The sequence below is a fragment of the Dysidea avara genome, chromosome 10 (genome assembly GCF_963678975.1).
Source record: "Dysidea avara chromosome 10, odDysAvar1.4, whole genome shotgun sequence".
Taxonomy (NCBI): domain Eukaryota; kingdom Metazoa; phylum Porifera; class Demospongiae; order Dictyoceratida; family Dysideidae; genus Dysidea; species Dysidea avara.
The window spans coordinates 27,687,450-27,706,342 of NC_089281.1; the positions used below are offsets into that span (position 1 = coordinate 27,687,450).

At 37.6% G+C, this 18,893-nt stretch overlaps 1 protein-coding gene across 1 annotated transcript; it reads right to left on the reverse strand.

Annotated features, from left to right (window-relative positions):
- Positions 1–3,396: 3,396 nt before the first annotated feature.
- LOC136236880 (sideroflexin-2-like) lies at positions 3,397–17,664 on the reverse strand. Its single transcript, XM_066027111.1, has 11 exons — positions 17,522–17,664; positions 13,321–13,491; positions 13,172–13,279; positions 13,042–13,117; positions 12,898–12,983; positions 4,286–4,346; positions 4,151–4,217; positions 4,046–4,095; positions 3,948–3,997; positions 3,639–3,686; positions 3,397–3,572 (listed from the first exon to the last, which is right to left on the reverse strand). The coding sequence occupies exons 1-11, from the start codon at positions 17,662–17,664 to the stop codon at positions 3,470–3,472; spliced, it is 963 nt and encodes a 320-aa protein (XP_065883183.1). The 3' UTR covers positions 3,397–3,469.
- Between the last annotated feature and the right edge of the window lie 1,229 nt (positions 17,665–18,893).

Below are 18,893 nucleotides of genomic sequence, written 5' to 3' on the forward strand. Positions count from 1 at the left end.
TATCTTCCCATGACCAGACTAACAAGACATGCGTTACCATCAATATCATTATCCTTCCAACAACATCCTACTAACGCAGCTTTTTCTCCAGAACAGTCCAAGAATGGAACTCTTTGCCAGAATTTCTAATTGAATAAGCTAATGATTTTAACACTGGTTTCTTTAATTATTGTATACAGTACTAATAATAAATTATGTATCTGAGCATACCAGCAGCAGCTGAATGCTCAGTATCAATAAACCATGCATATATGTATGTAGCATTTCATAATACTCTACTCTCTGTTAATAAGTATTTCAGTTTTGCATTGCTTACATACATAGGAATGGTTGCTGCTGCTGTTAATTGCTCAGTGTTGCTGCACTGCATGGTCCCTTAATTATTCTGGTGAAAATAAAAAGGGTGGAAAAGTTGTAATATAGGTTGCAGGCTGATCTTCATTGTGGAAATCAAGGCTGCCCAGGTCCAGTCATGGATTTTTCTCCTTTTCAAACATACTTTATGTAACAACTTTAAGCAGGCTGTAGGATTAGGTGTCCTACAGACCTTCAGCACTTGTGCTGTAAAGCCTTAATAAGTAATAAATTTTAAAAAGTCATACAAGACTACATAACATTGCAAGTGCATAATATATTTATTTATTTGTAATGTACAGAACTGAGTATATAGTACATGTAAACATTTGATAGATAAATCTCAAAAGTGTTTTGAAATTTGATATAACCATGCAGTAGTATAAGTAAATCTACTATATTATATAGCTATAGGCATAACATATATTAACATAAGTTATGATCTAGTGACAAAGCCATCTTGTGGTCATGAAATTTGTTTCAACGCAGTTTAAAAGTTGACCTATATGTGTGTAAGTATATGAACACTTCTTGTGCAACTATCACTGATAGGTCATACCGTCATACCAATATAAACTAACACAGATACTTGACATTGACCAGGAATTCCTGCATGACAAGGAGAAATGCATTGAGCTGTAGGATATTGTATAATGTACATTTGCCTCCTCATCACAAAATCATTCAGTGATGTTTTTTGTATGACTGTAGTTTTAATAATGGTATAGGTGTATTATCACTATAACTATACTATACATCAGCCCAGAAACACTAAATATAGAGTGTAGAATTCCCATGGTAATTACAAGGGCGGATTTAGGGGAGGTGCCCGTCTCTTACCATGTGCTCGTTAAGAAGCTAATAGAAGCTACAAGTGTTTATAGGCAATGAAAATATATATAGCAGGTGAAGGGATAATCTCTTCTAAGAATCAATGAAAGTCAAAGGTACATTTCAAACTGAAATCAAAATACTCTAATAGAACAGTCAGCTACTCTAATAGAACATCCATGATTTTATGAAAACTCTGTTAACCAATATAAGGAGAACAAAGATCTTATGTGAGAAATTGAATTACCTCTTATTCTTGACCTACATGTGTACTGCAATCTTATGCATGCACCACATGCTGTGCCAATGCCATACTAAAAAAAAATTCTACACCTTTTAGCTATGTATCCATCATGAAAAAATTCTTCAAATGGTGTATGCTTTTGAAAGACCAAGGAAAATTGACTAAATATATATAATAAAATTGGCTTAATATATAATAAACACATTTTCAGTTTGTAAAGCTCCAAACTTAACACTTGGGATGAATTGTAACTAACATACTAATTCTTATAGTAGCATCCTGTCAGCATTTATTTTAAAGGTTGTTTAGCCCATACACCATTAAAAATTTAAATACAACAGTCACTGCTCTAATAGAGCATATACACATGTACATGCATTTTAATTAAACATTCAGATGGTGCACACAGAGTTCTTAGCATGCACCAGCTAGGGTTCATTTAGGGTGCTCTCCCCTTCTTAAAGTGCATCAGGAACAGTAATGAACTACTTCTGATCATTTTCAGATACCTGAGAATGTACCATGCAGAAGTAGGGCTGAAACAGATAGCAATTTTTATTATCCGGATATCCTGACTGGATATCCTACGGATAGTGACATCATTACTTGCTATAAAAAATGCTGTATGTTAATTTTTTATTGAGAACACGCTTGTTTTACTAATACCTTAGAATAGAAACAAACATTACATTTAAGTTTGTAGTAATGTTAATTGTGAGCTATATGTCAAGGAAATTGTACCATAAAATTCCTTTAATTTATGCATTAGAAACTATCCTGATGGCTTCAAATTACTTACTTATTGCACATGGCATCTGGAGGCATGCTCACCAGTATTTTTGACTCTCTTAGATTGCTTCTGGTGCATTCTCAGGTACCTGAGAATGACATGCCCATGTCCAGGGGCGGATCTAGGATTTATAAAAGGGGGGGGGCTAACTCAAGGTACTAATCTCTTGGGTAGAGGTGTGCAAATCATGCTGGAACTAGGGGGGTCTGGGGGCATGCCTCCCCCCAGGAAATTTTTGAAAAATAGATGCTAAAATACTGCAATTTGGAGACATTTCCACGTAAAATTCATAATATTTTCTGCCTGTAGATATCTTATATACTGCCTTTAGATTATAGGTATGGCTCTCTGAAGCATTTTGCTAAGGAAAAGTTTGGGTAGGTACAGACAACCAAGTACATGATGCACCCCTCTCACAATTGCACAACACTGAATAGGTGCATGTTAGAATAATAATGTTGAAAGTAGAAAATTTTGAAATTTGAACAATACAAGATTGAATCTGAGAGCATTTTCAATGGAAATTGTGTACCTGAATTAAGTATTGCCATACATATTAACTACACAAGTAGATGAATGAAGCCCTTTAAACAAACCAATGCACTTCATTGTATGCATAGGTGTAGGCAGATTTGGAAAAATTCCATAACAGAACCAACTACATGTTTCCAGTGAATGTTCTATTAGAGTAGTTAGCTGACTGCTCTATTAGAGTATCTCGATCTTGTACACCTCCAATGCTGATTCGAATCCTTGTTGCATAAACTTAAGCATAAATCCACTGATAATACCTTGGAAAGATGTTTATAAGGTGGTTTTATGAGTTTTTGTATTATTAGTGATCATATAATTATGCTAAGACAAAATTTCATTATAATACTCAGCATATTTGCTGCTGGTCACTGTAAAGCAGTAATACAATATTGATCAAGTAAAGCCTAAATATGAAGGGGGGGGCTTCAGCCCCCAAAGCCGGATCTGCCCCTGATGTCCCCCCTCAGAGAATTTTAGTATTTTGAATCTCTCAGGTTGCTTCTAGTTTGGGTTGAAACAGGCATCCGTATTATCTGGATATCTGGATAATACTTTATCCCGCTCACAGATCTTTACACAATTACCCCCTTACTCTCACAAAACTTTATTTTGCCTATCCCTTGAACTATTTCCTAGATGAAGGTGTAGCCCTGTAATAATTCTATAATGTAAGTCTGTATAAGGTGCATGCTTGTTGAGGTCCAACACTGTTAGCCTTACAATCCTTTATTGAAATACACTCTGTCTGGTATTGGATGATCATATTTCTTCTTAATATCCTCTTGCAGTGAAAGCTCCAGCTGATCAGTTCTCAGTGAACTGTATATGTGTATAAGGCACGTACACTCTACATAATTTCAAGTTGAATACATCATGTAGACTCACCATTGTTGGGGGAACAAGGAACAACCAATTGGAACTGCAACTATCATGCTAACAATTATATAGCTATGCCATGTACATGTATATCAATAAATGCATCAGTAGTTCAGTCACTTTAGTAGATAAGAATGGACCCAGTACTGAACTGCACCAGTCTGTGCCTCAAAGTTAGGAAATTTTCGAAATGATGGCATGACATTTAATTTGTATAGTTGTTTACTATACAAGATAATTATTTTGGTTAGTCCATACACATGTGTACATCATGGTTCAGTTAACCATACTAAAATATATGCTGACTAGTCAACTCACAAGAATCCTGATAGAAGTGTCTGTATGCAAATCAAGAACACTCGGCCACTCTATGTTTATTTGATACCATATGGATATCTATGTCACACCACATTTACCTTTAGCATTGATCTCCTCTCTAGCACTTGTATTATCGTAGGTACTAGTACTATGTATAAGTTTGAAAACATGTAAAGTCTTGCCGATAACCTTGATATACTTACACATTGCTGGTGTTACTAAAAATATTCTTGATATTAAGACTTCTCCTATCCCTTTAGCAGCAGCTCTCTGTATGTAGTATTCAAATATTTATATTTATATCATTGCCAGCATGATTTAATGGTCATTTGTCCTACCCTTGATTCGCCCAGAGCATTTCCATCTTTATCAGTCACCATTATCCCATCAATAAGCTCCCTACATGTTCAGCATATGTAGTGATGGATGCCACACGTACACATGCATGCATGCATGCATGCACACACACACACACACACACACACACACACACACACACACACACACACACACACACACGCACACACTACACACACACACACACACACTTACACATGTATGCACATGCACACGTACCCATATACACATGCACTATACAGCAAGGGCGGATTTAGGGGAGGTGCTTTGGGTGCTGAAACACCCCCCCTCCAAAATTTTACCATGTGCAAGCTAGGAAACTTCTAGAAGTTGCAGTATAGATGCAATTGCATCTTATACGTATACATGGACAATGAAAAGATGGAAAGAGAAGGGAGAATGGCTAATCTTTATTTAAAATTACTAAGAGGGGTTCAAATTATATTTTTGTTATGAGACTTAACCTAAAAGCTGCTAAAATCGCAATACTCTAATAGAACAGTCAACTACTCTAATAGAACATCCATCATAATGTTGTTTTCAAGAAGTTGCCAGTGTGTTTTCTTGACCTGTGCACTGCTATCTTACCATTGCTCCAAACATCCTGCCATATACTAATCACTTTCTGAGAACAACTTCTGTTAAATGGTTTAATATTATAGTGGGTATTTTCAGTTGTTGCTACATTGATGCTTGGGTTAACATGCTTAAGCAAAACAGTTAATTTCTTAGCATGTATACAGTTAACAAGGCTGTAGTATCTGAGAACTGTTTGTTTTTGCTTTATCAGTATCAAAATTCCATGCTGCATTTATCTGAATCTAGCATCGATTGAAGTTAATAAAATTTAATGTCATATAGGGTTTGCACTTCCAAACCCCTTAAGCTTGAAGCTCAACTTTATAAGCTCAAATCATACCACAGCATTTACGCTGTCATGTTATAAGGAGTTATTTGTGGCCAAAAACTATTTATATATGTAAGTGACTTCTGACTGGTTGTAAAAAATTAATATGGTGGTGGGGCCATATAGTTGAAAAAGTCAGATTGAAATAGTAACAGAACAGTCCGTGGCTATCAAGACACACGGTAGTGTGTCGTGCGGCCCAAGAAGCCGGCGCGCCACACCCGTGAGTATATGGACAGGAAAAACGAAAACGTCATTTTCACACCTTTGTATCTCGGTGATCACATATCTGATTGGAGCCAAATTTTCTACACAGTTGCCCGCCAGCCAGGGAAGTCTACATTCCAAATTTGAAGGAAATCGCTCCAGCCATTTCCGAGATACGAGCTGCCAACGTTTCGTTTTTTTTTCTTCGTTTTTTTTTCTTCTTCGTCTTTTCGCACACTTGCAAAAATTGCTATAACAAGCAAACGCGTACTCCGAACGCCTTGAAATTTGGCACACAGAAAGGGAGTCTAACGGCGAATCCTAGCATCAAATTTGGTACAAATCCGATGAATGGTTCAGGAGTTATGACCGATTATTCGCATAAAACAAGATCGATTTGTTGTCACGCCTACAGGGTAAACCGCTTCATAAAAAAAAATAAAAATAAAAAAAATATTTGATGGTCGGGCATAACATCAACTTAACTACACGCACAAGAAACATGCTCACTTTCATGCGAGACATTATCAAAGAAAAATATGAAAAGTGTATGCACACAAGGCCTAGCTACCTATGCTATAGTGTAAATAAATGCTGCTTGCTTGCATGCATGCAACATTTACTAGCTATGCTATTCTATTAAACTTGCTGGGCAGGCATCCACCGACGATCGTCATAGTCGAGCATCACGTGACATCAAACTGCTGAACCTACGAGAACCAACAATGTAAACATTTCATCACATATTTACTACAATCAACTGGCAGTATAGCTTACAGATCAACCACTATGTAATGCTTTTCAAGTAAACGCCACATGGCTCCGACTGAAGGCCAGGGGCGCTATAATGAGTCTCGTCACAAATATCAGCATGTCAAGAAAGCTTCGTCCCAGACTTATAGTAGCCAATGTACAGTTTGCATGAATCTGGTGTAAACCACTACTCGGTTAGACAAATTGTGTACGTGACACTTTATAATGACTTGACCTTTTCTCCATTTCCATATGCCATTATTGCTATCTAGAAGAGTACGTTTACCCGTTTTCTTTCATCAGCAGTAAGTTAGGCTATACGGTACTTTCCTTATCAAAAAAATATGCTTGACAAGTCCACTGAAACGAAATCTTTTGCTGCCAGCACCATCCACACTGAATCCTACTGACGATTATCACTCACTGTGACTTAGAGATACAGTACCTTGTACAGTACCACGACTATAGCAGGGGCGGATCCAGAGTCTGGAAAGAGGGGGGGCACCTTGCTGAAAAAAAGTTGAAGAGCAAAAAAAAAAAAAAAAAAAAAAAAGGTCACAACAATAATAGCTAGTTATCCTTTACCAAATATATTATATCACGTATGTTATGTAAAATAAAATCCTATTTATAGCTTCCTAAGTAAGCTACACTGAACACTGTGACTGCTTTATTAGAGTGATTGGTGATTGACTGCTCTATTAGAGTATCTCGATCTTATATACATTTTTTTAAAGGAGGGGGGGGGGGGGGGGGGGAGGGCACGTGCCCCCCGTGCCCCCCCTGGATCCGCCCCTGTATAGTGTATAGTGTACCACGCTTCGACTCCGGGCTATTTTAAATTTCGAATTTAAATCCCGCCAAAGAACGTGGCACGTGCGTCTACATGAAGTGTAATTATTGGGGTTTTCCAAGGGATTTTTCGCGTAATGGATCACGTGATACACCATTTATCTCAATCCCTAGCTTCTTCGAATCATGGCTCAACAAATGAGGTACATTTTTACGCTTTACAGTATTAAAAAGGGTTGTTTTGTGTGCTGCTGTGAATCCTCGCGTAAATTTTAAACTGGCTACTTGTGATGGTTGGGCAAGAAACTGTGATGGTTGGGCAAATGCCCGCCCATGCCCACCCTTGGCTACGCCACTGGGGAGTTCAGCTGCAAACAGTTAATCGTATAGACAGTTCAGCAAGAAAAGACAGTCACCATGTGGAGAGTTAAGCAAATATATCACTATAGAGATTCAGAACATTACAAGTCACACTGAAGAACGTTCAGCTATAAACAAGTCATGCACCCTGTAGAGAATTCAGCTACAATTAAGTCACTCTCTAGAGAATTCAGCTACACAGAATTCAGCTACACACAAGTCACTGTGGAGAGAGTTCAGCTACAAACAAATTACCCTTTAGAGTGATCAGCTACAAACAAAACACTTTGCAGAGTGTTCAGCTACAACAAATCAACCTTTAGAGCGATCAGCAATGAACAAATCAACACAAATCTACCTGTAGAGAGATAAGCTAGAAACAAATCACCCTGTAGAGAGTTCAGCTACAAAAAATCACCCTGCAGAGACATCAGCTAGAAACTAGACACAATGTAAGGAGTTCAGCTACAAGCAATCACCCTGTAGAGAGTTCAGCTAAAACAAATCAACCTGCAGAGAGATCAGCTACAAACAAATCACCTTATAGAGAGTTCAGCTACAAACAAATTATCCTGTAGAGAGATCGGCTACAAACAAATCAACCTGCAGAGAGATCAGCTACACACAAATCAACTTGTAGAGAGATCAGCTACAAACAAATCACCCTGTAGAGAGATCAACTAGAAACTAGACACAATGTAAGGAGTTCAGCTACAAGCAAATCACCCTGTAGAGAGTTCAGCTACAAACAAACCAACCTGTAGAGCGATCAGCTAGAAACAAATCACCCTGAAGAGAGGTCAGCTACAAAAAATCACCCTGTAGAGATATCAGCTAGAAACAAATCACCCTGAAGAGAGGTCAGCTACAAAAAATCACCTTGTAGAGAGATCAACTACAAACAAAACACTTTGCAGAGAGTTCAGCTACAAACAAATCAACCTGTAGAGAGATCATCTAGAAACAAATCAACCTACAGAGTGATCAGCTACAAACAAATCAGCTTGTAGAGAGATCAGTTACACACAAATCAACCTGTAGAGAGATAAGCTAGAAACAAATCACCCTGTAGAGAGTTCAGCTAAAACAAATCAATCTGCAGAGAGATCAGCTACATGCAAATCACCTTATAGATAGTTCAGCTACAAACAAATTACCTTGTAGAGAGATCGGCTACAAACAAATCACCCTGCAGAGAGATCAGCTACACACAAATTAACTTGTATAGAGATCAGCTACAAACAAATCACCCTGTAGAGAGATCAGCTACAAACTAGACACAAAGTAAGGAGTTCAGCTACAAGCAAATTACCCTGTAGAGAGTTCATCTACAAACAAATCAACCTGTAGAGCAATCAGCTAGAAACAAATCACCCTGAAGACATGTCAGCTACAAAAAATCACCCTGTAGAGAGATCAGCTAGAAACAAATCACCCTGAAGAGAGGTCAGCTACAAAAAAATCACCCTGTAGAGAGATCAGCTAGAAACAAATCACCCTGAAGAGAGGTCAGTTAGAAACAAAACACTTTGCAGAGAGTTCAGCTACAAACAAATCAACTTTTAGAGCGATCAGCAACAAACAAATCAACTTGTACAGAGATCAGCTAGAAACAAATCAACCTGCAGAGAGATCAGCTACTAACAAATCAGCTTGTAGAGAGATCAGTTACACACAAATCAACCTGTAGAGAGATAAGCTAGAAACAAATCACCCTGTAGAGAGTTCAGCTACAAGCAAAACACCCTGTAGAGAGTTCAGCAACAAAGAAACCACCATGTAGAGAGTTCAGCTGCAAACAAATCACCTTATAGAGAGTTCAGCTACAAACAAATTACCCTGTAGAGAGATCAGCTAGAAACTAGACACAATGTAAGGAATTCAGCTACAAGTAAATCAGCCTGTAGAGAATTCAGCTAAAACAAATCAACCTGCAGAGAGATCAGCTACAAACAAATCACCTTATAGACAGTTCAGCTACAAACAAATTACCTTGTAGAGAGATCGGCTACAAATTAATCAACCTGCAGAGAGATCAGCTACACTCAAATCAACTTGTAGAGAGATTAGCTACAAACAAATCACCCTGTAGAGAGATCAGCTAGAAACTAGACACAATGTAAGGAGTTCAGCTACAAGCAAATCACCCTTTAGTGAGTTCAGCTACAAACAAATCAACCTGCAGTGAGATCACCTACAAAAAAGCACCTTGTACAGAGTTCAGCTACAAACAAATTACACTGTAGAGAGATCGGCTACAAACAAATCAACCTGTAGAAAGATCAGCTACACACAAATCAACTTGTAGAGAGGTCAGCTACAAACAAATCACCCTGTAGAGAGATCAGCTAGAAACTAGACACAATGTAAGGAGTTCAGCTACAAGTAAATCACCCTGCAGAGAGTTCAGCTAAAACAAATCAACCTGCAGAGAGATCAGCTACAAATAAATCACCTTATAGACAATTCAGCTACAAACAAATTACCTTGTAGAGAGATCGGCTACAAATTAATCAACCTGCAGAGAGATCAGCTACACACAAATCAACTTGTAGAGAGATCAGCTACAAACAAATCACCCTGTAGAGAGATCAGCTAGAATCTAGACACAATGCAAGGAGTTCAGCTACAAGCAAAATCACCCTTTCGTGAATTCAGCTACAAACAAATCAACCTGCAGTGAGATCACCCACAAAAATGCACTTGTACAGAGTTCAGTTACAAACAAATTACCCTGTAGAGAGATCAGGTAGAAGAATTCACCTTGTAGAGAGTTCAGCAACAAAGAAACCACCATGTAGAGAGTTCAGCTGCAAACAAATCACCCAGTAGAAAGATCAGCTAGAAGAAGTTACCTTGTAGAGAGTTCAGTTACAAAGAAACTATCATAATATAGAGAGTTCAACTACAAAGAAATTACCCCGTAGAGAGTTCAGCTAGAAGAAGTCACCTTGTAAAGAGTTTAGCTACAAAGAAACCATCATGCACAGAGTTCAGCTACAAAGAAACCACCATGTAGAGTGTTTAGCTGCAAAAAAAATCACCTGTAGAGAGTTCAGCTAGAAACAAATCATCCTGTAGAGAGATCAGCTAGAAGAGGTCACCTTGTAGAGAGTTCAGCTACAAAGAAACCACCACATAAAGAGTTCAGCTGCAAATAAATCACTTGTAGAGAGTTCAGCTATAAATAAATTCCCCTGTAGAGGGATCAGCTAGAAGAAGTCACCTTGTAGAGAGTTCAGCTACAAAGAAATCATCATGCAGAGAGTTCAGTTACGAACAAATCACCCTGTAGAGAGATCAGCTAGAAGAAGTTACCTTGTAGATAGTTCAGCTACAACAATTCACCCTGTAGAAAGATCAGCTAGAAGAAGTCACCTTGTAGAGTGTTCAGTTACAAAGAAACCATCATGTAGAGAGTTCAGCTACAAACAAATTACTCTGTAGAGAGTTCAGCTACAAAGAAACCACCATGTAGAGAGTTCAGCCTCAAACAAACCACCTTGTAGAGAATTCAACTACAACAAATCACCCTGTAGAGAAGAAGTTACCTTGTAGAGAGTTTAGCTACAAAGAAACCACCATGTAGGGAGTTCAGCTACAAAGAAACCACAATGTAGAGAGTTTAGCTGCAAACAAATCACCTGTAGAGAGTTCAGCTAGAAACAAATCACCCCGTAGAGAGATCAGCTGGACGAAGTCACCTTATAGAGAGTTCAGCTACAAAGAAACCATCATGTAGAGAGTTCAGCTACAAAGAAACCACCATGTAGAGAGTTTAGCTGCAAACAAATCACCTGTAGAGAGTTCAGCTAGAAACAAATCACCCTGTAGAGAGACCAGCTAGAAGAGGTCACTTTGCAGAGAGTTCAGCTACAAAGAAACCATCCTGTATATAGTTTAGCTACATTTCAAGTCACCCAGTGGAGAGATCAGCTGCAAAAAAATATCCTGTGGGGAATAATGGGCATGTAATAAATATATGTATATAATTCGTATAATTACTAATAAAATCAAAAATAATTGAAGCATTAAAAATCTTCTTTAAGTTCTTTTCTTCTTCCTGTGGTAAAGAAAAAAACACATGGGTTAAAAAAGCCTCAAAGCCAGCCATAGGCCGGCTTTGCAGTATACAAATACAAAAAGAAGTGATATCTAATCAAAAACAGCCAAGCTGTAAAAAAAGGTGTGGCCCCCAAAAAGGCCATGGTGAAAAAAGATGTGAAATCCAAGGTGGCGGCCAAGAAATGGCTGTGATGGTAGGTTAATGGTTACATTTTAATAACGACAATTCAGGTGAATTTTGTGCCACTTGCAATTGGTCTTGGCACCAAATTCACCTGAATCGTCGTTATTAAAATGTAACCATTAACCTACCATCACAGCCATTTCTTGGCTGCCACCTTGGATTTCACATCTTTTTTCACCATGGCCTTTTTGGGGGCCGCACCTTTTTTTACAGCTTGGCTGTTTTTGATTAGATATATACTACAAAGTTGAAGTTATGTGCATTTAAATCTCTACAGTGACCTTAAGATCCAATCCTGTGTATGTCTTTGAAAATCCACTATTATGTATTGCCTTATAATCCATTACAAAATCCAATAGCATTAAATTAAAGGTGTAGTTCTGTTTTTCTAAAATTGCTTACAACTGAACTCATCCATATTGTACCTCCACAATCTTTCAGTACAATAGAGTATTTGGTTAAAAATAGCTTCCAGATTCAATCTTGTGATAGCTATATTCCAAAAGTTTCAAGAGGAAGCATCATCCTAGCTGGAAAATTCTACATATGCGTACTCTACACACTGTATGGTGAGTGTATACTTGCCCTCTCAAGCCCCCTCTTTCATTGTTACTGTTTGGATGTTATAGTTTGAGCCATGAGACTGTAAAGCACACTAGCTATACCTTAAGCCAAGTAATAGACTAAATTTAGCCATCTTGTATATTGATGAATTTACCATATAAATTTTATTAATTTGTGAATTGATGTAATCAATTAGCAAAAAATCAAACTCTAAAATTGCTAAATTTAATGTACTGTTAAATTAAGGTATTTCAAACACAAAATTTATGGCAAATATTGATCATGTATAGCTGTATCCTTCCCCTTCCTGTTCTTTATGTAAAGAATATATATTTAGTTACTGGCTGTGCCCTTATATGACAGCTAGTATTACAACTGTTCTGGAATAATGGTGTCATTTCATCATTATTACACTTAGGTGACTCACAATGCTTTACAAGCATTGTGAATCACTTAAACAAAGTGGCATCATTTTTCAATCAAAAATATTGCCAAATTTTAATACTAAATAGGCTAAATTTGAAATTTTTTTCTGTTGGGGCATGCCCCCAGAGCCCCCTAGATAGAGCATGCTCTGCACACTATAGCTATAGTTGTATTAACCAGTTGTTACCTTTCTTAGCCAATCAACCTTTATGTTAGCACCCCCCCTTCTGAAATCCTAGATCCGCCCCTGCTATACATGCAAATGTACACATGTTCACACACGCACGCACGCACGCACGCATAGTCGCATACACACGCACACACACGCAAACTACCTTTGTCTCATGGTGGGGATGTTGACACAATTGGCAGCCACCACTGCTGCTAGTGGTACCCACCTCTTCAACAATATTGGTGCTTTCTACATTAGGAAAATGTATACACTACAACACAAAATTCATTATCAACATGACTCTTACTACTAGTAATGAATTCAGTCCAACTGATACAAACACCGCACCACTTGTGGCTCCAACATAAGCGGTTGCTATCTGCCTGTGCATACAATATGATTAATACTTACCTTCTATAATATAATAAGTAACAAACCATCCTGTAGTCTGTGACTTGGCATTCCTGTTTGTGTAATTGACAGTTGCGGTATAGGACTGGACGACAAACTGTGTGGCAATTACTTGTGGCATAGTTCTAACAGGACTATAATACTACATTATAGAGCAAACACACATGTTTCATACTTGTAGAAAGTCAGTAAAGCTCCAGCAAGTATTGTCGCACAGGGCATATATGCTGACAGACGTCCTATCATGTTCATCCTTACTCCATTATCAGGGTGAATAGCAGAGTTATATATCACACGAGCCCTGATAGCCTCTTCCTTGGTCACATGAGGTAACTTGATTCCTTTCCTGTGCCATCAGAGATACATAATATCATTGCATTTAAAGTGTACAATTGATAATAGCTTGGTGACTGAGATAGAAATAAAATTATGAGAACAATACCAGTGCCTTCCTTACAATCATGCATTGTTGTCATATCTCTTTACATTCATGATGGTAATACTCTTGTCTCATTGATAACTTGGATTCAATTCAATAATGTATTATGCTGTGGTGGTGTTTACAGCATGGACACATATTACTACACAGTTAGTTACTGGCTTGCATTGTTTGTGCAAAATTTTTGTCTGTGCAATGTGTATTTGTATGGCAATTCTCAAGATGCTTAGTGCACTAGAACCACGAGTCTCACAATCGCTCGCCACTATAATTATATGCTTACCGTTTCAGATGGTTAAACACAGCTACATGAAGACACATGCAGAGAAAGCTAATAGTATAGCTAATGTATCAAATTGATGTCCATTAGTAGTTGTGGTTGTTTAAGGGAGTAATCTTAATGGTACTATAATGGACTGCATGACATAACATACGCATATATTTAATGCATCAAAGTGCATTAGCTATATGTACTATATAATTGATCCCAATACAACTAAAATATAACACCCTATACCAATCATCATAACAAAATGTATATTTAGCTGTCTAATTTAGTTTGCAAACACATTTTGTCATGCGTGATTGTCCATCTGTGGCTGCTCATTAGAGTAACAAGGCAAACAGATGCTTCACCGCATGATTTTTATTTTGCCTATACAATCATATTGTTATAAGGATCGTCCTGGCTATTATTTTGTATAAGTTTAGCACAATACATATTATGTTAATAGCAGCACACAGGCATGTGTGTTGCATTACAGCAAGTCACATGTTTTTAATCAGTTCTCTGTGTCATATGCACACTCCCACCCAATTGCAAGTTACTCCAAACTACATGTGTTGCTGACTTTGTGCATCAGGAGCATTATGTATCTGGCGCAATTTGCAAGTTAGAATGCAATTATGCAAATAAGCAGCATTTGCCAAACTATATAAATCCTCCCTCCGGCACAAACTCTATACCAAACCTTTTCTTGCCAAAATACCATCATGGTAAATTGTTAAAGTTCCTGCCTGTCAGGTTTTCATTATTGTGACAGTATGGTTCTTCATGATACTTTTGGTGATAAGGCTTGTGAGCAACTGGTTTGTGTTGCACTGTTTACAAAAGTGATGACATTTGTTCTATGCTTGTATGTAGTTACATTGTACACCACTATGTAGCACTATAAGAACATAAAATAAGTGTGTTAGTGACAAAATTCACACCATTATAACACACATTTCTGATAGCCTTATTAAGCTGAGATATTGCTGCGGATATAACCAATCTGTTACAGTACATAACCCAGCGGCACACCTCATGTACAACATAATTGATATTATGTAAATAATATGTCCTTAAGTGTTCTTTTACTACCAGTATGGCACCTTCCCTATCGTATTCTGTCAACTTTGTCTGTTAGGAGGAGGAAGTCTCATCATAAGGGTTTTAATAAAAATTACATGCAGGTGTATATAGACTGAAGACTATAGGGTGCTTAACTAGCATGAAAATTGAATTGTATAGTGGGATTGAGTCTTTAGTCTTTGCATATAGCTCTTATAGGCAGTTGCTAGCTTTTTGTGAAAGACAAACTATTCATGCATCAGAAAAAAGGCCATGATCAACAAGATGTCACATGTGGTAATTGTCTTTTAATTGCTACATGCAGACATGCAGCACAAATCTGTATAATTATGTGTATGCACAACCAAAATTAGTGAAACACGGATCAATGAGGTAGGCAAATTTACCTGATGCAGCTAAGGCATGTCCATTGTTAGTCTCGCGTTCCCAGACCAATACGCCAGGTGCTTATTGATATCCAGCCGGTGCTTATAATCAGGATATCGATAAGCGCCTGGCACGTATTGGTTTGGTAACGCGAGACTAGTCCATTGTGTGATATAATGTACAAGTGTACACTGCATTCTTTAGTTATGTGATTACACTATGGCATATATATATATACTGACTGTTTTATTTGTTTGTTACTGTTGTTAGAAGCAACTATACAATACAACTTGGTCACCTGCATAATCAAATTAAAGCAATTTATCTAGTATTGCAGGGTAATCACAGCTTAAAGATACTCACACACACACAACAGCTTCTGCACAGTGTTTCAAACAAATCACCCACACACATGTGTTAACCTTTGAATAATATATAATACATTGCAATAAAAATAAGTAGTGAAAGTCACTTACAAGTCTCTTACATGCAATAGTCACTAATTTGGTTGTAACAGCCACTACTTTTAGCACTATATAATAGTGATGGTCACTACCATTTTTTTCTTGAAGTGCATGGAAAGTAATGATTGCCTAATTATACTACTTAAAAATATTGTGCATGCATGCATCTAGCTGTATGCAGCTATAGCTACCTGATATGTAGTTACTCTCTACTGCAGTGTAGTTTGGTCTACTCATACAATAACTTTATGGCATGTAATTCCAGAATGATCCTAGCTCCAATTTTATGCTCTCTCCTCAGAGGATAAGTTGATTTGTTCTATTACATTGCATGACAACATTTTTACACACAATTAAGACAAAAATAGTGCTGCCTTAAAATGCTGCATGTAAGGATCCATTGTATGTCTGGGTTATAGCATTGTAAATAACAATGTATGTATGCCACTCAACCAAGTTCTGTACTGCAATACCCTATGCTGCATATAACAGCTAAATGTATTTACATTTGGCATAACTTTGACTGCATGATCACAACACTTTGAAAATTGCTCTGCAGTAAGTTTGAAAGTTACTGTTTGTCAACTGATTAGACCATATAAACTTAATTATTAGTATCTCATCCCTGCCTGCATCACCATTTTGCTTACCTCATCAAGGATTTTTTGCACCACTGGTGCAAGGCTAAGGGAGGCCAATTAGCACCTTTTATAGTTGGTACTTAGCTAGAGCAGTCTATAAGAAAATTATACTTTGAGTTTTTTTTAGCTAGCTACTTCAGCTATCTAGTTAGTAAAAAATAGAATAAAAATCTGTCCTCCTGCACTGACATTTTGAGTACAGGAGGATGAGAAACTAATAATTAAGTTTATGTGGCCTTATAGGCAGCCTATTATGCTGGCATATACAATCTGCATAAAAGGATAATAGGTACAATGTCACACTATAAATGTAAAGCTTTGCCTGGGAAACCGATGCATCAGCTCACTGTAAACTATCATTCTATTCTAATTCAATATAGTTAGTAACTTTATAATAGAGCAGGCAGGTGGCTATTCAACATGACTATTTTATTAGATTATTGTGGGACTTTGGATGCTCACACCTTTCACCTGTGAGACATGCATGGTACAACCCCCTTTGAGTTATTCTGAGGATTTGCCCGTGTTGTCTCATAGTACCTGAGTATATGGTGCACGCATTGTTATTCACTGCATGGGTAGGTGTGACCATGATAGTATATAGTAATGACATTTCAAAATACATAGCTTATACTGATGCATGCATGCAAACTGTGTGTATGATTGGCAGTGGATTATATTATTGTAACTACTATTGTTAATTGTATATGTAGTCTATATTATTGATGCAGAACTTGAATGTTTTGTATGGTGTGTGACACGCTGAGGAAAAGCACAATGAAATTATACATAAGTAGGATTCTGAAACTGTAGCTGAATTGAACACATGTACTGGTATATGACAACAAAATTATGCCAGATTATTTTTGCTAGTCATATAGTGATTTATACACCTTGTATAACCGTGTGTATTGTTCTACTAACTGTAGCTAACTTTTTCCTGTATAAAATTATAAGCAGTCAATTGTGGCTATCTAATCAATAACAATTTACCCTATGCAATATAGGTAAATTTTATAGCTAGCTAGATGCCACCGATGATGTAGTGCAAGCTTCATGAATGTCTTTAGCAGCATAACATATACATAGCTATTGCATATTACCGCACTCACTGATTTGCTAAGATGATGTGCTTGGCCTTGTTTAGAGTAGCATTGGTAACGAAGACAAGTCGAGGGTCAGTCACGCGAGCATAGTAGTTGAGCCTGCCAATGAAGGTGGACTGGTCCCATGGCAAATTAGTCACACTTGCCATCATGCACAGCGAATATAGTTATGCGATCTTGTAATGGTACTATGCAATATATGCTTTGCAAATGGGCACTGTTTAGTCACGTGATATTCAGCTTCGCAGGTTACGTAGTCTCGCGGCGCCCGACCCTAAAAAGAGGGTCTGGTGAAACTGTGTACAAAAAGTTTGGCGCTGCCGGAATGTTGGAAGCTCCAATCAGACCGCTCTATTTCAAATTGATTATGTAATGCGTACATTTCAAAAGATTCGCGGCTTACGGTTAATTACATCCGGTGACTCTGCCGCTTAAACTCATTGAGAAAACAGCCATACAATTCTGTTGGGTTCGTTTTAATGTTGAATAAATAAAGTAACGCTATTAGTTTGGTGATGCTGTAAGCGGATCTGGTTGAATGGATGTTGTGACGTAAACAGTGCACTTACGTAACACGTAAAACGTCATCCAATAAACATTCCAGAGCTCAAACTTTTTGTACACAGTTTCACCAGACCCTCTTTTTAGGGTCGGGCGCCGCGAGACTACAGGTTACGTCGCCTCGGGTTACGTCATATAGTCTTATAGATATGCTAGAGGGTATTGCGGATTGTGCACCTGTAGTCTCTGATATGCTTTTTTCAGGGGCGAATCCAGGGGGCTCCTCTTTTTGGGAGAGCCTTATAGATATTTAATAGCTACATACTAGCTAGCTATGATGAGTTGCTGACAAGTTTTTCTTAAATTCGGTACGCCACAATCAATTTATCAGTCAAAGAAATACTTATTGTAAATACTTTGTAGCAAAACACAAAATTTACCTTTACTGCAAACATAGATAATAGGGATGTCTACGCTGCAAACTTCCCCCAGAATTTTATCGAAATACGCGCCTCTAAAATTAATCATCGTTTTGGTTTTAACGTGTTATGATTATGATTATGATTACTAAAAACACAGTTACAAACTGATATGTTCAGGTAAGGAAAAACATTACAAATCACATAGATAAGAGTCAGTTATAATTTATCTAAAAATACTTGTAGAGATTGGGATTCTATTGTGTTAGCCGGTTGGTAAATTGTTCCAATCGCGGCGGATAGATTTGGGGTAATAGCTAAATTTATAATGATCTGTTCTAGCAAACAGAATCTCAAAATGGAAGGGGTGGTGGTGGAGGGTGAGATATGTGGTGTGTTATAGAGCTTTACAGTGGCCAGCACTGAAGGTCTGACAGCAACAATACCAACATGTGCTG